Raw genomic sequence first — 27,729 nt, forward strand, 5'->3', positions numbered from 1 at the left:
AGGAAACTTTATCCCCCAATCTTCCCGTAACCCATACTGCCCTCCCTTCATCATCCCACCCTTCCTCATATTTCAGAAAAGATAAAGTCCCACGGAGGAGAATTGTCACCCCCCCCCTCTTTTTGCTATTAAAGGAGGAAGCAATCACCTCACCAAATGCCCTCCGCTGTGCTCTAGGTCAATAAGCTTGGTCTCCTGCAGAAGAACAACATCAGCTCTCAATTTTTAAATAGGTCAAGATCTGTTTGCATTTAATTGGACCATTCAACCCACCCATATTAAACAAAACTACTTTAATACCCTTATGTACCAAAGATCACCCCAAAATACCCATCCCTTCCAGACTGCTAGTAGTAGTCCCCCCACTTTCCACTCATGTCCTCATTCACCCTGACCAACCAACCATACTCAGTTGGGAATCTGTTTCAAAAGGATTTTTAATGAGATGATCCTCCATTGGTTCCCCAAAGGTACGAGTCTTGAGGTACATATATTTTCTAAGGTAAAATGATTTATAAAACATATATTTGATTGGGAAATCTTTTTTTTTTTTTTTAAATTGCCATACTGGGACACACCAAATATTCATCAAGCCCAGTATCCTGTTTCTAACAGTGGCCAACCCAGGTCTCAAGTACCTCATACTAGATCCCAAGTAGTAAAATAGATTTTATGCTGCTTATCCAATTCTGGTCCTCGAGCCAGGTTAGGTTTTCATGAGATAGATTTGCATCTCAAGGAGGCAGTGCATGCAAATCCATCTCATACATATTCATTGTGGATATCCTGAAAACCTGACCTAGCTCCGGCTCTTGAGGACCGGAATTGCCTACCCCTGTTCTAGAAATAAGCAGTGGATTTCCCCAAGCCATCTCAATAATGGCCTATGGACTTCTCTTTTAGGAAATTATCCAAACCTTTTAAAAACCCTGCTGATTTCTCATTTTTGGTTGTTTGTTGTTATGGTTTTAAGTTTCAGAGCCCCTCAGAACTTAATTTGAAGTAGTTCAATAAGTCCTGAAAGTTTCTTCCTTCCTTCTGGGTTTTTGCACCTAATTAGATTTTATCATTGTTCACTGGTTCCCTGCTTATTCTACATATCTATGTTACCTATCTACTGGCCCCTGTTGGATTTGTGTGGGTTTAACTCCCACTGGACTGTATGTATCCATGTGCTGATTATATTTGATTTGTGAAATAAAATCAAATTGATTTGATTCGTGAAATAAAATTTGTTTGCTAGCATCTACTAATTCATTTCTTTTTCCCTGCTCTTTGTGGTTCTTTTGTTGCAGTTGGACCTGTCTCTTCTTACTTCTTGTAATTTCTGAGTAGTCCAAGTGCACTAAAAGTACAGTATAAGGTCCATCAAGTGTTTTATTTTGAAATGTGCCAATATGTATTATTAAGGATATGTCCCCAAGCTGATGACCTCTCCCTGCACTTCAACTTCTGTTTCTATCAACCATTCAGGCATATGAATAAAAAAGAGCTTTCATGGCTCTTTATAGCTGTCCAGCACATACTTTTCACAAAACATCGAATGAATTAAACAAACTAATGAAGATTAGTGTTCCAACGGGAACCTAGCTGAATAAAGGAGGTTATTCTAGGTTGCACAATAAGCATTGTAAATTGGACAAGCTACAAAAACTTATACTATGCCTAAAGGAATTCTGTGCAGCTCAGAAAGTATGCAGAATTATCTTGTTTGGACTCGGAGCTGATAATATTGCCAATCCATTTATTCTGAGAGAGGAAGGTGGCAACATTAGCCCACATGAATCAGAAATGCAGTGGCCTTGGCCTACACAAACTAGAGAACAATGTAATAGTAGCTGCATTGATTCACATAGGCTAAAATAAGAGGGAGAAAGGGATTTGATTGTGAATATGAAAATGTGCATACAGTGAGAGGAGCAGAGGAAGAAAAAACATGGTCAGGTGAGCCTGCAGGAAGAATTAGTATGAGCTAGGTAGGGGAGGAAAGAGAAATAAGGGTTTATAACTGGGATGTGAAGAAAAGAACGTTGGGTGTAGTGAGTTAAAGGGGGGGGAGGGCTGGGCCTTATATAGCAGTATTACAGTACTCAAGAAAATTCTCATCTAATTTAAAATACAAAGCAAAAAAAAGTTATTACATGGTAATGTTATTGTGACAAATCAAGTATGTAAAATATTTCTGAATTTTAAAACTGTGCAGGAAGAATTTATTTTTAGCACAGAATTAGAGTAAATCAATATACTACAGCGGCAGTCTTTTCTCTTCAAGGTGTTTTCTTCTATACTATCACAGGAGCTGTACAACTTCCACACCGCTGTTCAGTAGTACTCAATACATAAATAAAGAATATTGATAAAAAAAAAAAAATTTAGCAAAAATATTGAGGGAGGGGTTAATTTGGACATGATACTTTGGTGCTTCATAGGAAAGGGATGTTAGCATTATATTATTCTATTGGGAAATTGCAGGGCATAATTAGAAGTAAATACAGTGGTACCTCGGTTTACGAGTGCACCGGTTTGCGAGTGTTTTGCAAGACGAGCAAAACATTCGCAAAATCGGCACCTCGGAAACCAGATTCAGATTCTGTGGAACAACCTGTGTTAAGTGCATGGAGCTCAGCAAACAGTATTGACAGCCTTAGCATAGAGCTTAAATAAGCAGTCTTATTTTTTTTTTCCATTTTTTGACTCTTTGTTCCCTTAGTATGAAGACCATTTTCTTTAATTGGGTCCTGGACTACAGGCCCAAGGCCTTTAGTTAGATTTTTGTCCCATCAGTTAAGGTATTGATCAGGTTTTCTGGGCATGAGACCTAATCTGACAAAATGATGGATATTTTGGTGCCTTTTTGCACCCATCTTGAACATCTGGGTTGCTTCATCTATAGCCCGATCCAATTAGTGGTACTCTTGAAATTATTTTTGGGCAAGGACCAACAAACACCTGTGTATAATCTCATTATAACAGAAAGTATAGTTATGATTCACATTAGAATATTGACACTTAAAACAACTGAAGAATTTTATTTCTTTGACTCTGAAGGTCAGGAACAGCTAATTGCATTTTCCACTGTGGCCAATGGGTCAAAAACCATATAAATTCCTGCTGATTTTTAATTCCCAGTGGCCTTCTCCTAGGGTCTACGTGAGCTTTTGCAACCCTGACAGAACCTCCCAATAAGTTATGTATGTCTTTTCTGTGTGTATGCAATCCTGAATGCTTGTGACTGATGAAACATCTCTCTTTTCTTTCTGTGTGTTTGCAGCTTTGAGTGCTTAATGAGATGTCTCTCCCTTTCGTGTATGTGTTCCTGTCTGAAGTGCTTGCTGACAACTATCATGCTTTATGTAAAAGAACTCTCTAGATCAGGGGTGTCCAACCTGCGGCCCCATGAAGTATTTTGTGCGGCCCCGGTTGAGGGCGACACAGTGTTTTCCTCTGCTGCCCCCGGGTGTTTACCGTCTTGCCGGCTCCCTCCTCTGTCTTGCTGCAGAATTTGCGCGTTTGTGCGGCCCCAGAAACATTTTTTTGGCCAATACGGCCCAGGGAAGCAAAAGGTTGGACACCCCTGCTCTAGATAATGTGCATTTACCTCTCTCCTTTCCCGTGGAGCAGTGAATGGCCTTGTCACCACAGTAAAGGATCTGCTAAATTGCCTCCCTTCCTTCCTCTCCAGATCAGTGGCTCCACTCGCGATCGCACATGCAGCAGCAGCCCCCTCTCATGAGTCCAGCAGCCACCCTTCCTCCCTATCGCGGGTAGAACAGTCCCCCACCATCGCACCCAATGGGTTCGTCACCGGGGATTCCATTTATAAACAGGCCCTCTCCTCTGAAGCCGACACAAGAGCTTCCCTCCGATGTCAGAGCTGATATTGGAGGGAAGACTTTCTGGTCAGCCAGTGATCCGTTACTTCAACTGACTTCTGTCAGCTCCTGCTGGACTAATTCATCCTTCTGCTCCCTGACTGCAATGCTCTCCTACTCCTCTACTTCTTCACACATGTTGTACTACCTCGGAGCTGGACATTTTTGTTTTCACCTGTTCTTTCCACAAAATATTTCCTGTTCGTTGGATCCCCGAATTCATGACAGCCACCTTCCTAAAAACACTTTGCTGTACCTGGTGTAGTCATTCATCTCTGTCCTCCATCACCATTAATAGGACAACCTACTCCAAACCTCTGGTAACTAATGATTCTATGGACATTCCAGACTTTATTTCATATGCTGTGCATCCACTTCCTCTTGGCATGGGGAACGAGACATTCCACAAGCTGCTGAATTTTACAGAACTCCATGACTACATTGAACTACTTAAGAAAACCTCTAAAGATGTGAATCATACTATCACTTTTGAAAATGGACAGATTGCACAAACTATTGAAAATTTGCTACGAGATGCTCATGTCTCAGTTTGGGAACTTTTATTTGGGTATTCGCCTACAGTAAATCATGTCTTTAATGTTTTAATTCACCCTATCGTTATCTTAATTATTGTACAAATTATGCTATGTATTATTATGATTTTCCTTTGCTGTAAAATGAAACACATGTACATCTCTTTACAACGCATATCCTACAAAGTTCCCTCTACCTTTTAAGACAGTTATACATGAATTTCCAGTATCTTCTCTGACACTTGCTACTTTGGTTGATTTGGCATAGCCTATTACATGGCATACCAGGATCAGACATAATATATGATCTCATATCCCATACTCTCATACTCATAGCATCGTGGTACCTTTAAGCCTGAACCGCTTGAGAAAGCTTCCTGCACTGTTCATTCACTCAAAGACGGGTAAGATATAGCATATTGGGTTTCCCCACTCAGATGACTATACAACCTAAGACAGAGGTCTGAACTCATAATGGTAAATGTTTATCTTCATAGCTTGGAGATTGTGCAGGACAAGGAGACTGATGTAATGTTGTTGGAGATAAGAGAGGCATACAAAACATTTGCAGAAGTGGATGCCATATAGAAGGGTACCGCAAGCTTGCCTCCTCTCTGCAACACCCCCCTCTCTCTCTTTCCTCTGGACTCTGTAAGGCAGGTAAACTGTCTTTTCCCTCTCATTAATTGTAATGATTGATGTATCTTTATAAATCTTGCTTTTCTGTAATATTAAGCCTATTAGATCATATCATTCATATCTGACCTTAGGGCATGTCAGTGCAGACAACCTCCTTTAAGCTTGGCTACTCCTTCTTGTCTTCAGCACCAGCCGCACTTGTTTGGCTTCTGTGTCAGCCACGTGCAGTGTACAAGAGCCGCTGCATGCTGTCCCGGCAAACAAGTGCGGCTGGCACTGAAGACAAAAAGGAGCAGCCAAGCTGGAAGGAGGTCAGTTAAGGAAACTAGGATCCCCGGCTGACCAGAAAGGCTTCCTTCTGATATTGGAGGGAAGCCCTTACTTCAGCTTCGGCGGAGGGGGGGGGGGCATGCCCAGCTGGATAGCCCTGAAGAGAACATGTAAAGGAGAGAGGTGATAACATGGGAGAAAAGGAGAAGGGGGGGAAGAAGCATGTTGGGACATGGGAGGGGCACAAATTTGGGACAAAGGCAGGGAGAGGGACACGAACTCGGGACACAGAAGGAAGGGAGGAGGCATGAACTTGGGACACAAGGGAAGGAATAGAAAGGGAGAATTGTTGGGCATGAGTGTGTAAGTGAGAGGGAAAGAGATGGTGCACATGGGGAAAGAAGAAAAAGGAATATTGCTGGGCATAGAGAGAGAGGAATGAGGTAGAAATACATGGGGAAGAGGTAGAAATGTTGGATATGGTGGTGGAGGGGGAACAGAGGGACAAATTAAAAGGGATGCAAGGGAGAGGAATGTTGCTCTGGGAATGGGGACCGAGCTGGTAGATGGGGCAGGGACAGGGTCAGGGACAAATTTTTTTCTCCGTGTCATTCTCTACCTGTGTGTCTATCTTCATCTGATTCTTTCCCCTCAGCTGCAAGATTTTCCACTTCTCTCATCCACTTATTGATTTGTGCTTGAGACACTAAAGGAGACCTTCTCTTCCTAACTATTCTTCTATATTTCTTTATACTTTATATTTTCTTCCCCCCCCCTCCAGTCTGCTCTAAGTATTTCTAAGAGTTTATTCTTGCAGTTTTCCCAAATGTCTTGGAATTTTCCTTCTATTGTGAGTGTAGCTCACTTTTCTTCCTTGTTCTGTCTTTACTATCTGCTCTGCACCTTTTGCTGGTCCTTAGGTAAAGGCATTCTTTCAGACTCTGCCCTGCCTTCTGAGATGTATCAGATCACTTTCTTTCTCATTCCCTTTTGCTAATCTGTTGTACAGCATGCTGTGGATCAAGAAGAGTCAAAGTTTTTTTCTTAGCAAAGTGTTCTGCTTTTATCATCTACTTATACAAGTGTCTTTCACCCCTTTTTTTCTGTAACTGGTAATTATACTGCAGTTGTATTTTGGGATTATAAGATCTTGCTTGCTTATGTATTTTTCATATATGATATTTTTTTCTTTGTATGTATGTGGTATGTTTTGTGCTTCTGAAAATAAAGGGATATTTTCAGAGAGATAAGTGGTATTATAGGTTATTGTCTGGGCCCAGACGTGGGTCAGACGTGTGTGAGATGTGAATATCATCTAAGGTACTGAGAGAGTAGTAATGGTTGTAAAGGGGTAAGAGGTCTTGGGTGTGGCCCTTGGAGGTTCTTTACACCTGTAAAAAAAACTTTAATGAAAAATGATTCCTCGGATTAAGGCCATCTCACCCTGTTCTATATTTAAATCAAAAATTCTGTAATTTGACTAAATACACTTTAAAGTTTGGTGATCCTTTATTCTCAGAAAAGAAAAAAGAAACACCCACCTGTAGAGGGATCCTTGGAACTCTCCATATGGTTTTTTGATGTATCACCTTGCAGTGAATGAAGTAGCTTGTGTTCGCCTACAGGTACATCTTCTCTGGGATCTTCTGAACATTCATTTGATATCTGAACATCTTTCTCTGCATTTGATGATTTTTTGGCAGATCCAGCACTTGCAACTTGAGATGCCAATTCTTTTCCCATGTTTTTCTTTAAAGGCTTTGTTTTGATGTGCACACTAGAGCTTCCTTGTACTTTAGGCCTGGCACCTGAATTTTTCCCTTCTTGGTATGTTATTCCTTTGCCATTTGTAGACTGTCTCTGGCCATTTACAGACACTGATCTTTCTGAATCTTGCTTAGGAACTAAGCTATCGGAGTTTCCATTGTTTTCTGCTTTTGGTTTCACAGCTGCTTTAGGTTTTGCTGTAGCTGTTTTTCCCACACATTTGGCATCTTTTGTAGTTATGGGAACTGCCTTTTTAGTGTCTTTTCCCTTTAAGTCATCATGTTTTGCAACTTTATTTGAAGTATTTCTGTTGGAAGCTGATGTATGTCCAGATGCTCCTAATCCATCAGATTTCATGTTTACTTGATTAGTAGATGACTTAACCCAACAATCCTTTCTGCTATTTGCTTTCCAAGATGTTTGCTTTATATTAGGTTCAGCAACACATTGATTTAGCTAAAAAGAGGGGAAAAAAACCCAAGAATAGTCAAGTATTAGCTCTTAGAAATTACTAACCAGTCCATTTTTTCAAAAGTTACAGCTAGCTTTCACAATAGCCCACTAGCAATTCCTAAGCTAATTGAACAAAATTTGCAAAAATTAAAGCAATGTAGATTCTTTGTCCAACTTTGGCTCCTCAGAATCCTGGCACCAATGCATCTTACTATCGATTTCTTATGAAATGTAATGAGTATTCTCTTATGAGCAAAGCCAGTGGTAAGAGTGAATTTGAAAGCATGATGTCATCTTTAATGAAATAACACAAGCTAAGAGACCGTGCAACTAAAATGTAATAAACATTAGAACAGAGAGACATTGTATCAGATGTTCTTAATTTGATTGCAAAAGCCATTAACTGAAAATACAATAATCACAATTACCTAAACCCTATGCATGAAGAACTTTCTATGCAAATGGACTAGTTTACTAGAATAATAAACAGCTAGATGCTCAAAAAATAGGAATATAATATATTCAACCATCTGATCTTCAGTACCTTTCACAAGTACAGTGGTACCTTGGATTACGAGCATAATTCGTTCCAGGAACATGCTCATAATCCAAAATGCTCTTTTATCAAAGTGAGTTTCCCCATAGGAAATAATGGAAACTCGCTTTGACAGGTTCCCACCCTCCACATCCCCCCCGAGGCCAGCAGCGCTGCTCCCCCCCCACGAGAACCGGCATTGCTCCCCCTGAAGGCCCCCTCCGCGAACCGGCACCCTCCCCCCCGCAATCCGGCACCCCCCCCCGCCGCCATCGGGCACCCCCCCCCGCCGCGACCTGAGGTCCCCCAACCCACCCGAATCCTCTTCTTACTTCAGTGTTGCCTCCACACCGGCACCGGTACCAGCATGTCCTGCCGGTGCCCGAAGATCTGCTTCCTGTGCTGGGCCTTGAGCATGTGCGCATGCTCAAGCCTGAGAGAACGTGAACTCTCAGGCTTTGAGCATGCGCACATGCTCAAGGCCCAGCACAGGAAGCAGATCTTTGGGCACTGGCAGGACATGCTGGTACTGGTGCCGGTGTGGAGGCTACACTGAAGTAAGAAGAGGGTTCGGGTGGGTTGGGGGACCTCAGGTCACGGCGGGGGGGGGTGCTGAATTGCGGGGGGGAGGGTGCCGGTTCACGGGGGGGTGCTCACAAATCGAGGCGCACTCGGTTTCTGAGGTGCCGATTTTGCGAAAGTTTTGCTCGTCTTGCAGAACACTCGCAAACCGGTGCACTCGTAAACCAAGGTACCACTGTAATATTAAATGAGTCAATCAGCTATCCTAACAGGAGGTACAACTTCTGCCCTTATAATTGGCTCCCTGTTTACATCAAAAGGGCACAGTCTCTACAGTATATGTAGTCCTTATATCTTTCATAAATGTTTACATTAAACATCTCATAGTAAACAGCAGAGACTGCCAAGAGGATAGGAAATCAAAAGACCCTGACAAAGGCACTTTCTGAAATACGGCAATATCAGATCATCAAATTATTGAGTGTGGCTCCAGTGACAGCTTGGCTGTCTCTGTCCTCGGTGGAATATTTTTTTCTCCTTTTTCTCTTCTATGTTAAAACATCTTAGCATAATTACTGTTAGTTAGATGCCATTGACTCGTGCTCAAGTCCACGCAACTTGATGAATTACAGATCTAAAATGAAATTGTTTTTGTGCTAGTCCGGTAAGGTCTGGTTTCAGAAAAGGTCAAGGAACAAGAGACATTATTGCCAATGTTAGATGGATATTGGAAGAGAGCAAAGAATACCAAAAGCCCCTATAATTTTGATTCATTGACTACAGCAAAGCTTTTGACTATGTGGATCATGATAAACTATGGGAATTCTAGCGCAAAAGGAATACCCAAATACATAATTCAGCTGATAAAGAGCTTCTATAAAAATCAAGAGGCTGCAGTGAGAACAGAATATGGCAACACTGATTGGTTTCCAATAAAATGTGGCATCAGGCAAAGTTGCATCTTGTCACCTTACCTGTTCAAACTTGATGGCAAAGCCATCTTCAGAAAAGCAAATTTGGAAGAAGACAGTATTGTACAGCCTTTATTATTCTTTTGAACATAACAGAATGATACAAGGAAAATACATAGAATCCTGAAAATCTGTTTGTGGGCAAAATAATGCTCCAAAATAGAATAGAATGGGTCCAATTCATGTCCCTCAAACCATCCCTATACATTTCTATGGAAGCGGAAATAGCAGCAGTTTCAGGATAGAAAGATTGAAATAATAGAAATATCACCCTGCCCCTCCTGGTCAGAAATATACGAGGTGTGTTCAATAATTTATTTACCAGAGTATGAAAGAAAGTAGCAAGTGTGTTGAATCAAGTCTATGCATTTTATGACATGTCTCAAGGTTACTCAGGCACAGTTGCGGCTCAGTGTGAGTCTAACATTCCAGGATGTCAGGAGAGTCCTGGTGCAAATCAAGTAAGAAACTGCTAGATTTGGAGCACCATTCAGTGATAAAAATTTTTTCACAATAGAAGGATAAAAGTCAAAAGAAGATCCATGAACACATGACTGCCCTATCATCCTACAAAGCAAAATTTTGTAGCAAGCGGGGACCGACCAGGGGATCGCCGGGGGTGGTCGACCAGGATGCGAGGGCAGGAGCTGTGGAGGCGTTTCCTGCATTGATCTGCCTGTTGCTAGAGATGACCCTGGGAAGCTCCGCCTTGCCCCCGGTGTCCGGATGCAGCACACCCTGGTAGGCACAGGACCTTTCACCGCTTCCTGCACTCCTGGCTTCGGCGATGAAGATCTGATCCCTACTTGCCTAACCCGAAGTCTGATTTCATGTACCCCAGAACCACTTCACCCATTGACTTGGCTTCTTTCCAGAGCTCTTGGCGGATGTGCACGGAAACAGTGGGACGGGAGTCTTGTGTCGGACCCAGTTACATCGGAAACAGAACATGATGACTTTCAATATCGAGTGGCTGTCATCCAGATCTCTTCCATGAAGAAGCTCTTTTTTAAAAGACAATGTATTATTTTATTTTATTTCCCTACTTATTTATGAATTACCTTTAATCTTACTTATTGTTATGCCTTTTTTCTTCGTTTTGTAACATTTCTGTCATTTTAAATTTCGCCAGAATTCCATTGTTTAACGGTTTCCCCTTATGCATTAACTCTTTGATCCTCTCTCTTCTATCTACCAAAAAAAAATTTAATTCAATGCTGTCTTGTTAAAATGTTTATTTCTATTCCCTCTTCTATCTTTATTTTAATTAATTTATTAATCCACAGGTACTTTAGTTAGATTGTGAGCCTTCGGGACAGAAAGGGAATTTTTTTAAGTACCTTTATTATTTTCATATCTTTAATTTTAATGTATATTTTCTGTAAACCGCTTAGAACTTAACGGATGTAGCGGTATATAAGAAATAAATTACATTACATTACATTACAAGCAGCTTAAGTGGGGAAGAGAGACCACTGAAGATGACCCTCACATTGAATGGCCTTTGGAAGCAACTTCCACAGAAATGTGCAAGAAAGTCGAGCATTTAATTTTGTCAGACAGATGAATTAAGGTTTCCTGAATAGCTAAATAAATGGGCATCTCGGCAGGTACAGTTAATAATTCATGAAAAGTTGAGCATGTCCAAGGTTAGCGTAAGACAGGTTCCAAGAATGCTGACACCATGTCAGAAGGCCACAAGGCCCCATGCTTTCAGGAGAACTTGGAGATGCTCCATGAAGACCAAGTGAATTTTTTTCATCGTTTGGTGACTGGAGATGAGACTTGGGTCTAAGATCACAGAGATCCTGAGTCCAAAATAGAGTCAATTCAGTAGAAGCACAAGACAAACCCCATCCCCAAAAATTTCAAGACAGAAAAATCTGCAGGCAAGTCATGGCAACTGTCTTCTGGGATGATGAAGGACTTTGCTTCTGGTGTTCATGTCGCACAAGACAACCATAACTGGGGAGAGTTACGCCAACACAATGATCATTTTGCGGGAGCCAATCAAGGAGAAAAGAGGAGGAAAATTCTCAGCAGTTGGGATGCTTCTTTACAACAATGCGCTAGTGAACATGTCACAACAATCACAGGCTGCCATCCAAGAAAGTGGGTTTCAGCAGCTGGACCATTCACCCTACAGTCCTGACCTGGCTCCCTTGGATTATTACTGTTCCAAGTTTAGAAGAAATCTCTCCGGTTTTCAAGTGATGATGACATCAAGGAAGCTATGACATCCTGCTTTGAAGGTCAAACAGAAGAATTGTTTCCAAGGGGTTAAAGTCATTGCAGGAAAGTGGATGAAGTGTATGGAGCTATCAAGGGACCATATTGAAAAATAAAACAAAAATTTTTTGAAAACTCTTTTTTCCTACTGAGGTAGATAAATTATTGAATATCTCTTGTACATTTTTACTGAGCTTGCTTTGAAATCATCTAGTGGGGCCCATTTCTTATTGAAACTAGCAATAATGTTATTTTTGAAAGCAATTATTTCTTCAAATTTTCTAATTATACACAAATGATTCCACCATTCGTGAAAATTGAGATTGTTCTTAATGTGGCCATGCATCATTCCTGAATCTGCTACAGGAGAAGTGTAGGAGTCTATGCTACTAGAAATACTGCTCAGTGAAAACAAATGAAGCCATGACCATGTTCTTAAATATGAGTTGTACTTAAGTCGGATGTCTGTAACTCGGGGACTGTCTGTACTTTAAAAAATGCTTTCACTACTCTCATTTTACTTTTCACCTTACCTTCTATTACTTATATTAATTGGGAATCTATCTGGGAGGTTTTCAATTTGATTACTTAACTAGTTAATAGGGTTGCATGTTAATCACTGTTAATGATGCGATTAATGTATTTATTAGTTATGATTTAAAAAATTAATCACAGCTAAAAAAATTAAATTGCAGGATCTCTCCCTCTCATTGCCTAGCATTTCTCTCTCCCTTCCCCCTACTTTTCCTGATATGCAATCCAGAATATCTCCCTCTACCCAGAGTTCAGCATCTTCCTCTCTCTCCCTCTATTCCCCTCCACTACAGCTACTGTAAAACTGGCCTTCTAGATGTCATTAGATATCTAGCAATAGACATAGGCTGCCAATGATCTTTTCTGGAGCTTTCGCTCTGATCTGGCCTGCTCATGCAGAAATAGGAAGTTGCATTAGAGGGGGAAAGATAAGTCAGAAGAAAAGCTCCAGAGCAAGCCATGGACAATGTATGTATTGCTACTGGGGTCCCTTACAAGACCAGTTTTAAGGTAACAGGAGTATGGAGGAAAGATTGAGAAAGAAAGAGGGGGAGGTACCAAATCTCAGGCAGATGGAATGGAGGAAGAGATGTTGGTTGGTGCTTGGGGGAGGGAGGGTAGGATGTTGAATCTAAAGGCAGAGAGGAGCGTGAAAAAAGAGGGAGCAAGGTTGGACCTGGGGTAGGAGAGAGGAAGAGATGCTGGACAATAGGAAGGAGGGAGAGAAGAAATATGGAAAGATGCTGGACCATGAGTGGGAGCAGAAGGGAAAGTTGATTTGTCAGGGATATTGAGGCACAGAGGGAGGAAAGGTTAAGAGGTATCAGAAAACAGAAAAAGAAGAAGAGAAACATAAAAAAGAGGGGGATCATGGGTAGAGGAATGGATGATCCCTTCGTACTCTACACCAGTGTTTTCAACCTTTTTACACCTATGGACCGGCAGAAATAAAAGAATTATTCTGTGGACCGGCATCGGTCCGTAGAACGGTGGTTGAAGAACACTGGGCTAACTCGTGGGCCAGACCCCGCCCATCTCTACCCAATCTCCACCCCAGACCCTGCCCCATAATAGTACTAATTGCACCTTGCACATCCCGTGCCTCATCTGGAAGCCTTCCCTCTGACGTTGCAACATCAGAGAGAAGGCTTCGGTTCAGGCGCAAGATGCCCATAGGAGCCACTACCCGTGGCTTTGTGCACTGAATCAGTGAGGAAGAGGGAGCTGGCTCGAAGATAACGCCGCATCGATCGCACCGTGGACCTGATGCACGTGCTGGCCCTGTGGACCAGCAGGAAATTTCTGTGGACCGGCACTGGTCCATGGACCGGTGGTTGAAGAACACTGCTCTACACAACTCCCTTATATCCTTAATCACTTCCCACCCCATACCCCCACTGATCCCTTCATTAATCACTCCACAGCCCCTCTGATCCCTTTTATTCTCTCTACAGTCAACATTTCTTATCTCCAATCACATACTCACTTTCTCCCTACTCTCTGCTAGGAGATTACTCATAAGATGCATATGGCAGAAGGTTGCTGCTGGTAAGTTTTATCTAGTACTTGCAGCCTTCATATGTAATTTTTCTGGGCTAACATAAAATACTTTACAATCTTCCCTTTTACCTGGTTATCTCCAATAAGCTTGTAAAATTCAACTGAAGCTTAGGAGCCATAAAGTTAGCTTTACTCTACTCCTTTTATCCTATGCATTTCATCATCAATCTTGGTACTATACTCCAGTTCAATAAAATGTAACATATGAAAAAAGTCAGAAGACTAGACAAAAAGAGCAGAAACTGATTACGATACTGCATATCAAAAGTGTTCTACTACTGAAAGTTTTCTGCCCTTATGGGTATTTAGATTCTTAATCTACTAATGCTACCTTAACATGCCTAAAGTACATCTAACTTAAGTTCATGAAAATATGTTCTTTTTTTTAAATGAATTTTTATTGAAAGTGGTAAAGAGAATGTATACATGAAATCCAATACAATCATAGAAACAGAGATTCTTGTTCCTCTTTTTTTCTTTATCATATATAAACAAAATTTTTAAAGTTACCTGAGAACTAGTAAATACTGGTTTTTTGCCAAGTCTCCGATCATCACCTTTGTCAAATGCAGCTGTATAAACAAAAAAGTAAACTGAATTAGAGACCATTTGAGAAAGGCAAAATTAAAGCAAAAATGCATTTCCCATTGTATTGTGCACTATACAAAAACAAGAGCTATATTGTTCTTGTATTATGTAAATTTTGACAATACCTGTATAAATTGTCATGTAAATGTTTCTATGAAGAGAACAGACACAGCATCCTTTTGGAATTGTAGGTCAGTCAAACAAACTTCATTGGACTAAGGCAACATGAGCCTTTATTTGTAGCTTATCATGGTTTTTCACCTACTTTATTACTATCCTCTTTCACCTCCAATAACTCATTCAACCCAGTCATGCAATGAGCCACCTACGCCTACCAAACCTCTACAATAGGCTATATATCCAGTGTTCCCGCTAAGCTGCGCTGGGGTGCGCTGACGCACAAAATATTACCTCGCAGCGCACAAGTTTCTCGTCACAGCGCACACAGTGTAGAGCACAGTTCTTCAACCGCCGGTCCGCAAACAAAATCTTGCCGGTCCGCGAAGGATTCGGTCCCCGCCGCAACGAAAGGCCGGCGTCAGCTGACTTGCAACTTCCTGTTGCAGTCGCTGTGCCGGGACTCCTGCCTTCGCCGGGACTCCTGCCTGCCACCGCGTTTGCCTCCTGCCTTGTCTCCGCACCTCCAGACCAGCAGCGGCAGCTGTGTATGCTTTTAACTTCGGCACAGAGCTGCCCCTAATCAATAGTTTAGCGCGGTTTCATAAGGCAGCCTCGGGGCCTTTGCTAGGCCGGCCCACATCGCATCATCGAAGCGGGCCGGCTATCAAAGGCCCCGAGGCTGCCTCATGAAACCGCGCTAAACTATTGATTAGGGGCAGTTCTGTGCCGAAGTTAAAAGCATACAGAGCTGCCGCTGCTGGTCTGAACTCTTGGGCCGCTGAAGGAGGGCAAAAAGCAGCTGTCCTGGAGGTTTCCCTTCCTCTCGCCTTTACAGGTTCCTTTTTTCCACCTTTTTTTTTTTCCTTCAAACGGCAACGGGCCCCAGCATCGACATCAATCAAGTAAGTTCCACTGTCAATCAAGCGGTTCTGCTCGGCCAAAGCTTCCCCTGTGACATGAGCCACCCTCAGGGGAAAGAAAGTGACCCACAAAGGTGAGGGGAAGGGGGGCAGATGATGGAAGTTGGGGGGGGGGGGAGAGAGAGAGAGAGAGAGAAGGGGCAGATGATGGAATGGAGGAGATGAGAGAGAGAGAGAAGGGGACAGATGATGGAAGTGAGAAGAAGGGAGAGAGAGCAGAAGGCAGATGGATGTCAGTTGAGAAGGGAGAGCAGATGCTGAATGGAAGTGGGGAAAGAACACATACTGGATGGAAGGAGGAGATAAATAAAGGGGGAAGAAAATAGTAAGATAATGGAGGGGTGAGGGAAAGGGGTGACAAGCTGTGTGTAGACACAGTGAAAAGAGGGAAACGGGACTAAATAGTAAGAAAGAATTTAATTTAGATGGAGGCAGAAAATAGAGAAGGAAGACCAGAGAAGAAAAGGGAAGAGAGAGCAGAGAATGATCAGATCTGAGTGGAGGAAATGAGAAGAGAGATATGCTAAAAACCACAGGGGGGAGGGAAGGATAGAGATGCCAGACCATGAGGGGAACAGAAGGAAGATGATGGATGCTAGACCAAATTGGGGGGTGGGGGGGGCAGGAGGAGAGATGGCAGGGAAAGACAGACAGTGAATGGAAGGGGCAGATGCTGGACTGAAGAGACAGAGAAGGTTATCATGCTGCTGTACCGGGCCATGGTACGCCCTCACCTGGAGTACTGCGTCCAGCACTGGTACTTTAAGAAGGACACGGTACTACTCGAAAGGATCCAGAGAAGAGCAACTAAAATGGTTAAGGGGCTGGAGGAGTTGCCGTACAGCGAAAGATTAGAGAAACTGGGCCTCTTCTCCCTTGAGCAGAGGAGATTGAGAGGGGACATGATAGAAACATTCAAGGTACTGAAGGGAATAGACTTAGTAGCTAAGGCAGGGAGAACGAGAGGGCACTCTCTAAAGTTGAAAGGGGATAGATTCCATACAAACGTAAGGAAGTTCTGTGGTAGAAAGCAACATATTTATTTGGCTCATAACTTGCTGGCGCCCGATATTTTTAGCTCACAGTGAAAAAAGTTTGCTCACAACACCCGTCCGCTTAGAGGGAACACTGGACTGGCCACTAGGTGTTCCAAGGAAGCAAATGATGGACTCCCTCCTCAAAGTTTCTGTGAATGTAGCCTCTACATCATCTCCACCCCAGCTGATTCAGGAAATAAAATGCTCTCCACATAGCAGTACTGTCAGACTTGTTCAAAAATCAGACTAATAATGGGGAAAATAAAAGAAAATTGAATACAGAATGAATCTGCAAAATTTTCCTAATCACATAAATATCAGGGAGAGATCATTTTATAAAAGTTTTTTTTATCGCCTGGTCTCAAAATAACCTGAGAAAGCTTTAAACTTTGCAAAAAGTAACTGTGAAATTGGTTAGCAGAATGGGTAGGTATAAGCATGTTACTCCTCTACTTACTGTTATCCTGTATAAAGGTGTTAAAAATGGGACCATCTAGTTCACTGGTTAAATTGATTACGTTTTATGCTCTATCTTGCACATTGTGTTCAAGTCAGGCCTCTTTGCTCCAAGTGCCAGTGGTGAAAGAGGCACACTTGATTAATACTCATAATATAGCATTTTTCTATTTACCTCAGGATTTAATAATAATAATAACTTTATTTTTGTATACCGCCATACCCAGGGAGTTCTAGGCGGTTCACATCAATTAAACAGATTTACAAGAATTACAATTAATCAGATTTACAAGCAATGAAGTCGTTGAGGTAAGCATGAAGGCGGTTGTACAAGTCATTGGAGTTAGCAGGTTGGGAGAGAACAATAAGAAGGAGTAAAGGGAGAGTTCAGATCAATTGTGGGAGGGGTAAGAGAAGTGGAAGAAGGGGGGATTAGGGATTCTGTCTGTGGAATAAATGAGTTTTGAGTAGTTTTCTGAAATCGAGGTAGGTGAGGGCCTCAAGCATAATTTGGGCTAGCCATGGGTTCTGTTTGGCCGCCTGGAAGGCGAAGGTTTTGTCGAAGAACCTTTTGAGGTGACATAGTTTTAGGGAGGGGAAGGCGAATAGATTGATTCTGTGGGAGTTCTTTTTGTTGCAGTTCAGGTTGAAATTAGGGATGAGGTAGCTCAGAGATATACCAAATAAAATTTTGTAGCAAAAGCACGCAAACTTGAATAGGATTCTAGATTCAAAAGGTAGCCAATGTAGTTTGTGGTAGAAAGGGGTGATGTGTTCCCATTTGTTCAAGCCAAATATAAGGCGGACGGCGGTGTTCTGGATCAGTTTCAGTCTTCTGATGGTTTTCTTCGTGGAGCCCAAGTATATGATATTGCAGTAGTCAAGGATACTGAGAATGGAGGATTGTACTAAAAGGCGGAATGAGGTGTCGTCGAAGTATTTTTTTATGGTGCGTAGTTTCCAGAGCACTGAGATGCATTTCCTGACTGTAATATCAGTATGTTTTTCAAGGGATAGATGTTTGTCTAGGGTGACTCCCACTACTTTTAAGGATTGTTCGAGGGGGAAAGCCGTTCCTTTCACTTGAATTGTGGTGTCTTTGATTTTGTCGTTGGGGGTAGCTAGGAAGAATTTGGTTTTGTCAGGGTTTAATTTAGAGAAGAATTGTCTATAGTTTGGTTCAGAAAGTGTCTGAAAGTTTATTTCCTTTAGTCAGCTTTAGGGGCTGAATTACAAGAAAAATATGACAGAGCGATACAGCAGAATGGGGGAATCTGTAAGAGGCGGCAAATACTTAAATTTTTGTTAATTGTTATTATATCTTTTATTTTGGGGTATGTATGTTCTGAGGTAGGCTTTGGGGTGGGTTCTGTTCTTTATGTAGTTCCTTTCTGTTTTTTTAAAAATTCTTTTTATTATGTGTACTGTTAAATTAGCATGGTCTTATAAAGTAGTGTATCAAGTAAAGTAAACTTGTATAAATAAAGCCTGTTTGACACATGGATAAATTTTTTATAAAAATGCACGATCATATATACTAAAGTATGTGCCCATAACATGCACACTAGGTATAGGCCTTCTGAAGATATAGGAGTAGAATAGGGGCATGAACAAGCAAGTACATCTGAGCACTATTGGGATTGGCTATTTTATAAAGGCACCTATCCTGTCTTTATAAAATATAATACTTCAAAGAAACATCACATACAAAATAATTAAATAAGTTCTTAAGAAGCAAAAATTATTTTTGATGAACCTTCATATATAGCAAATTGTTGGAGTTCACTAAGTCCAATCTTCCAAGTCAGTTTATAATCATCTGTTTACCAGCAGAAGAAATATAGTACAGGTACAAAAATGTGTTATTCATAAAAAAAAAAAAAAAGAAATATACTAAGTCACTACTTCAATAAAAACTTAGCTTCAATAATTCCATCCAATTTTTCATGACCTAACAGGAACCTATAGGAACAGTTCTGTTACATCTCTGGAATCCATGTAAGATGTTCAATCCAAACCTGTGCAGTAGTGAGATACTCACAGCTTTCAGCACCTCCCACATTGCCAGTTGAGTATAGTGTCCCCTTTTTTCCTTCTGTGAGTGAATGCAGAGGTGTTTCTGATCTGCTCTGCTTTATTTTTCTTTTTTTTGTTGAAAGTTTGTGTTTTCGGTTGCTTTGGTGCCCCGAGACTCCGTATTTAGGGGATCTTTGTCTGGGAAAGGACATAGGTTCCATGGGGCTGGACTGCAGCTTCATAGGACATACCTTTGGGTGGACCTGTGGAGCCAGCCTGCTGTTTGCCACTTTAGGGCTCAGGGTCCACATTCCCCTGGGAGCCAGCTTGCCTTCTGAATTTTTCAGAGGCTTAAGCGCAGGCTGAAGTTGTTCTAAGAACCCTTGGGGTATCAGGGTTCCGGCTGTGTGTTTCCCGCCCCTGTCAAGCTTCGGGTTTCTGTGGAGGTGGATGTCTTGGTCAGGGTCAATCTGACTGGCAGTCCGAAGATTCAAGGATTGGAGTATTTTGGAGAAATTTCTGAGGCAGAAAGTCCTTTACATTCACTTCAGTTGCAGGGAAAAGCTGATAGGCAGGCACTGCACAGAACTGCAGGTATAAACCTATTATTTCCTATGAGAAAATTGGAAGGGGGGCATCTGAAAAAAAGTCATTTTTGAAGGTTTCCAAAGGTAGAGTTCAGGTCCCCCATCTCTAAAACCCCTATTTTTGAGGGGTTTTTTGTGTTTTTTTAAAATGAAGTCTACATGGGCTGTTTTGGGCGCAATTTTTCTGGCAGCAGCCATCTTAGATTTTAAACAATATTTTTTTCTAAAGCTTTTATCTGCCTCAAACCCAGGCAGTGGAGTTGGAGACAATTTTGGGTACTGGAGTCAGTCGTGGGTACCAGAAACTGAGGAGTCTGAGTCGAAGGATTAATCTACCAACTTCATAGCCCTGCCAGGGCTGTGGAGTCAGAGTTGGAGTCGAGGAGTTAAAGACAATTTTGGGTACCTGGGGTCGGAGTCATGGCTACCAGAAACTGAGGAGCAGAATCAAAGGATTTATCTAAGGATTCCACAGCCCTGCTCAAAATCCCTCGATTTTTACAAAAATTGATAGGGATGAGCTCCTCAGCATGTGCTAGCATGAATTCATGTGTCAGCTGTGCCGGATTGCCAGTGAAGGAACATCCATGTGCTATGGCACACGCAGAGGGAGGTGAGAGCTTCAGGCTTAGTCCCATCTATGACTTTCAGGGGTGGGGAACTGTCCTGGGCCCAGGAGATGGGGGGAAAAAAATTCCACCCAGCACCCAAAACTGGCAAGGGCATGAAGCGCCAGTGTGTGGAGTCCCTTGATCTCACAAAAGTCTCACCAGAGGTCCGTCAGGGGATCAGTTATTGCCCCTGTGTAAGGGTTCTACCCGGAGTCTGTCCATCTGATATGGAGAGTGTTAACGGACTCAGGCCGTGCTCCGTAGACAGAGAGCACATTGTAGTGTTTTCAGGGAGTGTCTTCATGTCCAGGGATAAGTGATCTGGTGCCAACAACAAAGGAGATCCAGATTGGCTGAGCTGGAAGACAGATTCCATTACTCTTATCTGAGAGCATTGGCTCAGACCAGAATGACTCCGATTCCATTTTTGGTTCCATCAAGCAGGATGCCTCTGTGGCCTTTGATCAGGGTGTTGACCCCTCCGTACGCTGGCTGTTTAAGTCAGTTTTGGTCCACCATTTTATTGCGTATGCGCTCAAGGAATTGAATGTCCAAAAATGTCCTTCACGTCCTTCTATGGCCTTCACGTCCTTCTATGGCCTCAAGAAATCAGACCAAGTAAGCCCATATTGCAAAAAACTACACTGGCTGCCTATGGAAGCAAGGGTCATTTTTAAGTTTGCTTGCCTTTGATTCAAAACCATGACAGGTTCATCCCCAACCTATCTACCTCACCAATTTGAATTCCCAGGCACAACTAACACACGCAATGCCTACTTGTTCGCTTTTCCATCCCTAAAGGGCTGTACCTACAAGAGATACCTTGATAGAACATTATCATTCCAAGCAGGCAAATGGAACTTCATCTCAAAAGCACTTTTGTACCAAACGTTTAGGAAGTCAATCAAAATTTATCTCTTTGACAAATTTCTTTGACCCCCATTTCAACCTTGATGTACTTCCAAAACACTTTCAGATAAACTTGACTAAACTTAACATGCCAATGTAATTTCAAAAGTTCTCTGTAATGTCGCTGTCTGTATATAGTTTCTTCCCTGTAAACCGCTTAGAACTGTTTGTGGTATGGCAGTATATAAAAATAAAGTTATTATTATTCCAAATGAAAAACACATTGATAAAATATAGCCAGATATTTTGGATGAAAACCAAAGGCCAATGTTTTCTTTTATTTTTGCTGGCCCAAATTAGCATGAAAGACTTTGTATGTGCAGTTTTCAGCCTCAACATGATGTGTACAGTATAGCCTATGTTGCCAATAAAGAAAATCAGCAAGGGTTTTGTGCCTGCAGTTGCTAAGTGAGTGTGCTCCTTTTTTTACCTGTGTGCATGCGCACACACGCACACTTAGAGGGAAAACTGCAAAAGACAGAATACAAATTATTTTCTTCAAATCTGGAAATATAAAGCTTAGCTAGTTGGGAGTCATTCCCATAGTTCTACTATGAATCCACACACATCAAAACTGAAATAAGTTTTGCACAGAAATAGACAGGCTGAAGCCAGCAAAATTGATGTGGAAATGCGAATTACTCCTTGCTATTGAGCCAAAACTTCTTCCACTATATTTAAAAGCAGCTTGCTGCAGGATATTAGTATATAGAGCTTCTAAGTCCATCATTACCAGCATATCTGTGTCCTCCAACCCACAAATATCCTATATTCTTCTCAAAATGTGTTTATCATCCTTAATGTAAGATTTGAACCAGCTTACTTGAGGTTTCAAAGAATGATCTATAAAGCACAGGGCATGTTTATTAAAGGGTATTAAGCCCTTAACATGTGCTAACAGGTATACTGCATAATGGCATCAAGGCATTCTATAGTAATTTATTTATTCAGTTTCTATCCTGGACTCCCCAACAAGCTCAGAACGTTATAGGACAACATACATTCAAGATAGTCAAAATACGTTACATTTTGCCATATTTATAATGCATGTGTTTATTCTAACTAAGCTATACAGAGTCTTATTCCAATATGCAGGGAATTAGGTGAAGAGATAAGTTTTTATTGCTTTCCTAAAGTTCAGGAGTCCTTCGAGGGATCTGATCTGCAGGGGTAGTTGATTCCAGTAGCTTGGCAAGAAATGGGAGTAGGATTGTTGTCTGGCAGTCTGTAGTTGAATGACACAACCAGGAGGAGTTGGAGGTGTGTTTCCTTCTGAGAGCGGAGTAGTCTGTTTGGCACATATGATGGAAGCTTAGCTGACATGTAATTTAGTGCAATGTTGTGTAGGGATTTGTATGCTAGCATCAAGACCCTAAAGACGCAGCATTTGATTGTGGGTGGCCAGTGAGCTGATTATAGAGCCTTGGAGACAGGGTCGTGGGCCTAAAGGTTTTTTTAGAAGTCTGATTACTGCGTTTTGAACGCATTGGAGATACTATATATTCTTTGCTGTGAGACTGTTGAAGTAGTTCATGTGAAAGAGGACAAAAGCATAAAGAAGTTGGGTGAAGTCAGATTCCGAGAAGTAGTTCCTTATTTTCCGGAATTGTCTTAAGTAGTAAAATGAGGCAGAGACCCACCTGAGAGATATGGTTGGAAAGTGATAGATTGGAGTCCAGGAGTATTCCTAAGCTGCGTGCTTGGTCCTTTGCAATTATGATGGTTGATTTCCAGAGAAGGGAGGGGTGGGTGCGGTTGCAGTGCTCTTTGGGGATCCAAAGGAGTTCCATTTTGGAGACATTTAGTTGCAACTTAAATATTAAAAAATTTATAGACCACCTAAACTCTTGTCAACAGACATCAAGTTTTTTTTTTTTTTTTTTTTTTTTTTTTTAAATTTTTATTTATAAGTTTTCCATTCTTACAATATTTGAGTAATATAATATACAATAAAGTTTTTTTACATATTTAAAATATTATCATTAATAATACATCGTATTTAAAATATGATATGATAAAGATTATACATTAGCATATAATATATCATTCCCATCCCCTTTTTATATAGTATATTTCCATTAATTAGTCAAATCCCACCCCATTCATATATAATTATTTATCATTGTGCTAAGAACTAATCATTAGAATATTTTGTCAATGGTTGCCAAATTTTATTAAAATTAAGATGATTTCCCTGTTGTAACGCTATTATTTTTTCCATTTTATAAATATGACAAACAGAATTCCACCAGAACGTATAATTTAATTTGGTGTAATCTTTCCAATTTTGAGTAATTTGTTGCATGGCGACTCCTGTTAGTATTAGTAATAGCTTATTATTGTTTGCTGAAATCGGACTCTTAGTTCTCATTGCAGTACCAAATAATATGGTGTCATACGAGAGTCCTACATGATTCTCTAGTAACTTATTAATTTGGGGCCAAATTAAATTCCAAAATGCGTTTACAAAGGGACAAAAAAAGATTAAATGATCTAACGTCCCTATTTCCAATTTACAATGCCAGCATCTATTAGATCTAGTACTATCTATTTTTTGCAGGCGCGTTGGGGTCCAGAATATTCTATGTAATAAAAATAACCATGTTTGATTCATAGATGCTGACCTTGTAGATCTTAATCTCCAGGACCAAAATCGTGGCCATTGAGATTCAGAAATTGTCTGACCTATCTCAATACTCCAAATATCCCTAAGACCTGTTTTCTTTTTTTTATTTAAAAATCCATATATCAATTTGTACCATTTTGCGGCTTGGTGACCCAACAAATCCGTCTGGAAACATAGAACCTGTAAACTATATTGATTATTTAGATTTTTCCATTCAGGGAACCCTACCTGAATGGCCTGCTTCAATTGCATCCATTTAAAATATTGTGATTTATTTAATCCAAATTTATTTTGCAATTGTGAAAAACTAAGCAGTGAACCTTCTGATATGATATCATTCAATGTTCTTATTCCTGCATTTATCCATTGTTTCCAGACGATTTTAAATCCGCCAATTCTGATCCTGGAGTTTATCCATATTGATTGATTTAGAGATTTAGCAATAGGTTCAGGTGATAGATTACTAATATATCTCAATGTTTTCCAAGTGTCAAATAAAATTCTGTGGTCTTTGTATCTTTTAGGCATTGTTATAGTTATTAACTGTTCTGGATATAAAGGGAACAGGAGCCGCCATTCTAAATATAGCCAATCTGGTACATTTTCTAGAAGCTCTGGGAGGATCCAATACATACCCTGTCTTAAGATATAGGCTTGATGATACCTATAAAAATTTGGAAAATTTACCCCCCCTTCCTTAATTGGTCTTTGTAATGATACTAAAGCGATTCTTGATCTTTTCCCACACCAAACAAATTTTGTAAGAATATTGTTAAGTTTTTTATAAAATGACCCCTGAAAAAATATTGGAATCATACTCATTTGGTAACAAACCACAGGCAATATCATCATTTTAATTGTTTGAATTCTTCCCCACCAAGAAAGATGTAATGGATTCCATTGCTCACACATTTCTGTTATTTTTTTCAATAAAAGTTTTTCATTCTCTTTGACTGTGTCTTCAATTGTATTTTTGATCATAATTCCTAAGTATTTTATACCATCATCTTTCCAAATAAATGAATATGGGTCAAATAATCTTTTGGTACAATGAACATTTATTGGGAGAATTTCAGATTTGTTCCAATTAATTTTATATCCAGAAAAAGTACCATATGTTTCTATTAAATTAAGTATACATGGAATAGTAGTTTCCGGTTTTCTTAAATATAATAATATATCATCTGCATATGCAGATATTTTAAATTCAAAATTGTTAAATGATATTCCCTCTATCTCCTTAGTTTTGTTTATTGCAATTAATAAAGGTTCTAGGACAATATCAAAAAGTAAAGGAGACAGAGGGCATCCTTGTCTAACTCCCCTGTGCAAGTTAAATCTATTTGATAAATTATTATTAATATATAATCTTGCTCCAGGAGAGCTATACAATGTCTGAATCATTTCAATAAAACCGGATCCTATACCAAACCATTGTAAAGCTTGGTATATAAAATTCCATTCCACTCTGTCAAAAGCTTTTTCTGCATCTAAAGATATTAAAAAAGCTGGATCATTTATATTTTTTGCTAAATTTAATGAGTGGAATGCTAATCTAGTATTATTTGATGAATGTCTTTTAGCAATAAATCCTGTTTGATGTACATCAATAATGAAAGGGAGAGCTTTTGCCAATCTTAATGCTAATACTTTAGCCATTAATTTGTTATCCACATTCAATAATGAAATAGGCCTGTAATTTGAAACCAGAGTAGGATCTTTGTTTGGTTTTGGTAAGACTATAATTATTGATTCTGCCATAGTACCAGAAATTTTTCCATTCTTTATTTGATATTGATATAAATTTAACAGATGTGGTAATATGATATTTTGAAAAAATTTATAAAATTCAACAGTATACCCATCTCCACCTGGAGCGGATCCAACTCTAAGAGACTTCAATGCTGTTTCTAATTCTTTTAAAGATATAGGTTCTTCTAAACTTCCTTTTATATGATCTGGAATATTTGGTCCAATATATGAATTTAAAAAAGTTAATCCGTCTTGTTCTTTATTTTTATAAGAATTGGAAGTATATAATTCTTTATAAAAATCAAGAAATTGTGTTATAATATCTTTTGTGTTGGTATGTGTGTTACCTTTTGTATCTTTAATTGCAATAATCTTAGATTTTCTTTTCTTTGCTTTTAGAAAGTTTGCTAATAATTTACCAGCTTTATTTGAATTTCCATAATATTGTACTTGTTTGTTGAAAATGTCTTTCCTCACAATTTGAGAAGAAATTTCATTGTATTTAACTTTTAATTTTAATAATTCTTGTAGTGTATTATTTTCCCATTTCTCAATTAATTTATTTTCTAATAATTTAATTTGCTTTCCCATCTCAATAAATTGGTTTTTTTTTTGTTTGTTAATAAATGTTGAATATGAAATAATATTTCCTCTCATAGTTGCTTTAAAAGCATCCCATAAGATCTCAGCATTAATATCATCTGATTCATTAAATTGAAAGAATTCTTGCATTTTTATTTTGAAATCTTCAAGAAATTTTGAATCCGCTAATAAATCATTATTAAATCTCCAAATTAAATCAGAGTTTTCAGCATCATAATTTTGAAGATTAATCCACACACCAGCATGATCTGAAATTATAATGGGATCAATTACTGCTTTTAAGACACGCTGCGCTATATTATTAGAAACAAATATATAATCAATTCGTGAAAAGGATTTATGGACCTGAGAACAAAAAGAAAATTCCTGATCATTAAAATGAAGAATTCGCCATATATCTACTAAATCACAAGATAGTATCAAATTATCTAAGCCTAATGATTTCATAACTTTACTTGGTTTTTTATCCAATATCGGATCCATTACAGCATTGAAATCCCCTGCTACTATTAAATTAGATGTAGCCAGTGGTAAGAGCAATTGTTGAATTTGTTTAAAAAACTCCATTTGATTCGTATTAGGAGCATATAAATTGAATAAATTCAGGGTAGTATTTCCCAGAACCATTTCGACATGCACCCATCTTCCTAAGGGATCATAATTAATTAGTTTAAAATCTGCATTACATTTTTTATTTATTAGAACAGCCACTCCAGCCTTTTTCTTTAAAGCCGGTGCAAATAAACATTTAGAAATAAAACCTCCAGATAATTTTTTTGATTCAATTTCCGAAAGATGAGTTTCTTGAATAAAATAAATATCCGCATTTTGATTTTTAAGGAACGATAACAATTTCTTCTTCTTAATAGGATGATTTAAACCATTGACATTCAGCGAATACATTTTTAGATCCATCTGATTAATAATTATACTTAATCAATATTCTATGATTCTATCAAGTTTTTGATTTCAGAGAGGCAGTTCATTAGTTTTGTGATCTGTGAGTCATGGATTTCTCCCAGTGGTTGTTTTGAGCTTTGACATGATTTCTGGCCTGAAGGCTCTCCTGAGAACTGGCAATACCGTATTGAGGCCTGAAAATTACTGTGCCCTGACCCCCTAGGGGTTAGAGATCTGCTGTCTGGTCAAATCTTTGACTTATGATCCTGCACATTGGCCATGTCATCCAGGCCTTTCCAAAGAGTAGTTGGCCCTTAAAGGGTAATTTACTCAAGGTTGCCTTGGAGGAGAGAATTCCCCACCCACTGTCTAATCCACAGCATCCAGCAGGCAGAAATGGAACAAGCCAACATTTTGCTCACGACTTTGAAGATCATACAGAGCATCAGCTTCATAATCCAGTCCAAACATTAGAAATTGGTGTTCCCTCCCAACCATCACTTCCAGATCATGGTGTAACTTGGAGTGGCAAGCACAGATGACAAAAGACACTGCTGCAGCTGCTTTTAAACCTGAGGCTGCAGCTTCAAATAGCTTTTTAAGAACAAAGTCCAGAATTCGGTCCTGGGCATCCTTTAAAACCACACCACCTTTGCTGAGAAAGGAGGTAAGCTTGGTAACCTAAACCACCAGGGAGTCTACTTCTTGATGGAACAAAA

The 27,729-nt window shown here is 39.9% G+C and overlaps 1 protein-coding gene across 2 annotated transcripts in view; it reads right to left on the reverse strand.

The window, feature by feature from the left end:
* Positions 1-27,729, reverse strand: part of BTBD8 (BTB domain containing 8) — a 125,394-nt gene that overhangs the window by 22,776 nt on the left and 74,889 nt on the right. For both annotated transcript variants that reach the window (XM_033916572.1, XM_033916571.1), the window contains 2 exons: positions 14,396-14,457; positions 6,856-7,537 (listed from right to left, as the gene is read on the reverse strand). In XM_033916572.1, coding sequence (XP_033772463.1) covers positions 6,856-7,537; positions 14,396-14,457 — 744 coding nt within the window. The remainder of the gene's footprint in view (positions 1-6,855; positions 7,538-14,395; positions 14,458-27,729) is intronic.

The sequence above is a fragment of the Geotrypetes seraphini genome, chromosome 12 (assembly GCF_902459505.1).
Source record: "Geotrypetes seraphini chromosome 12, aGeoSer1.1, whole genome shotgun sequence".
Taxonomy (NCBI): Eukaryota; Metazoa; Chordata; class Amphibia; order Gymnophiona; family Dermophiidae; genus Geotrypetes; species Geotrypetes seraphini.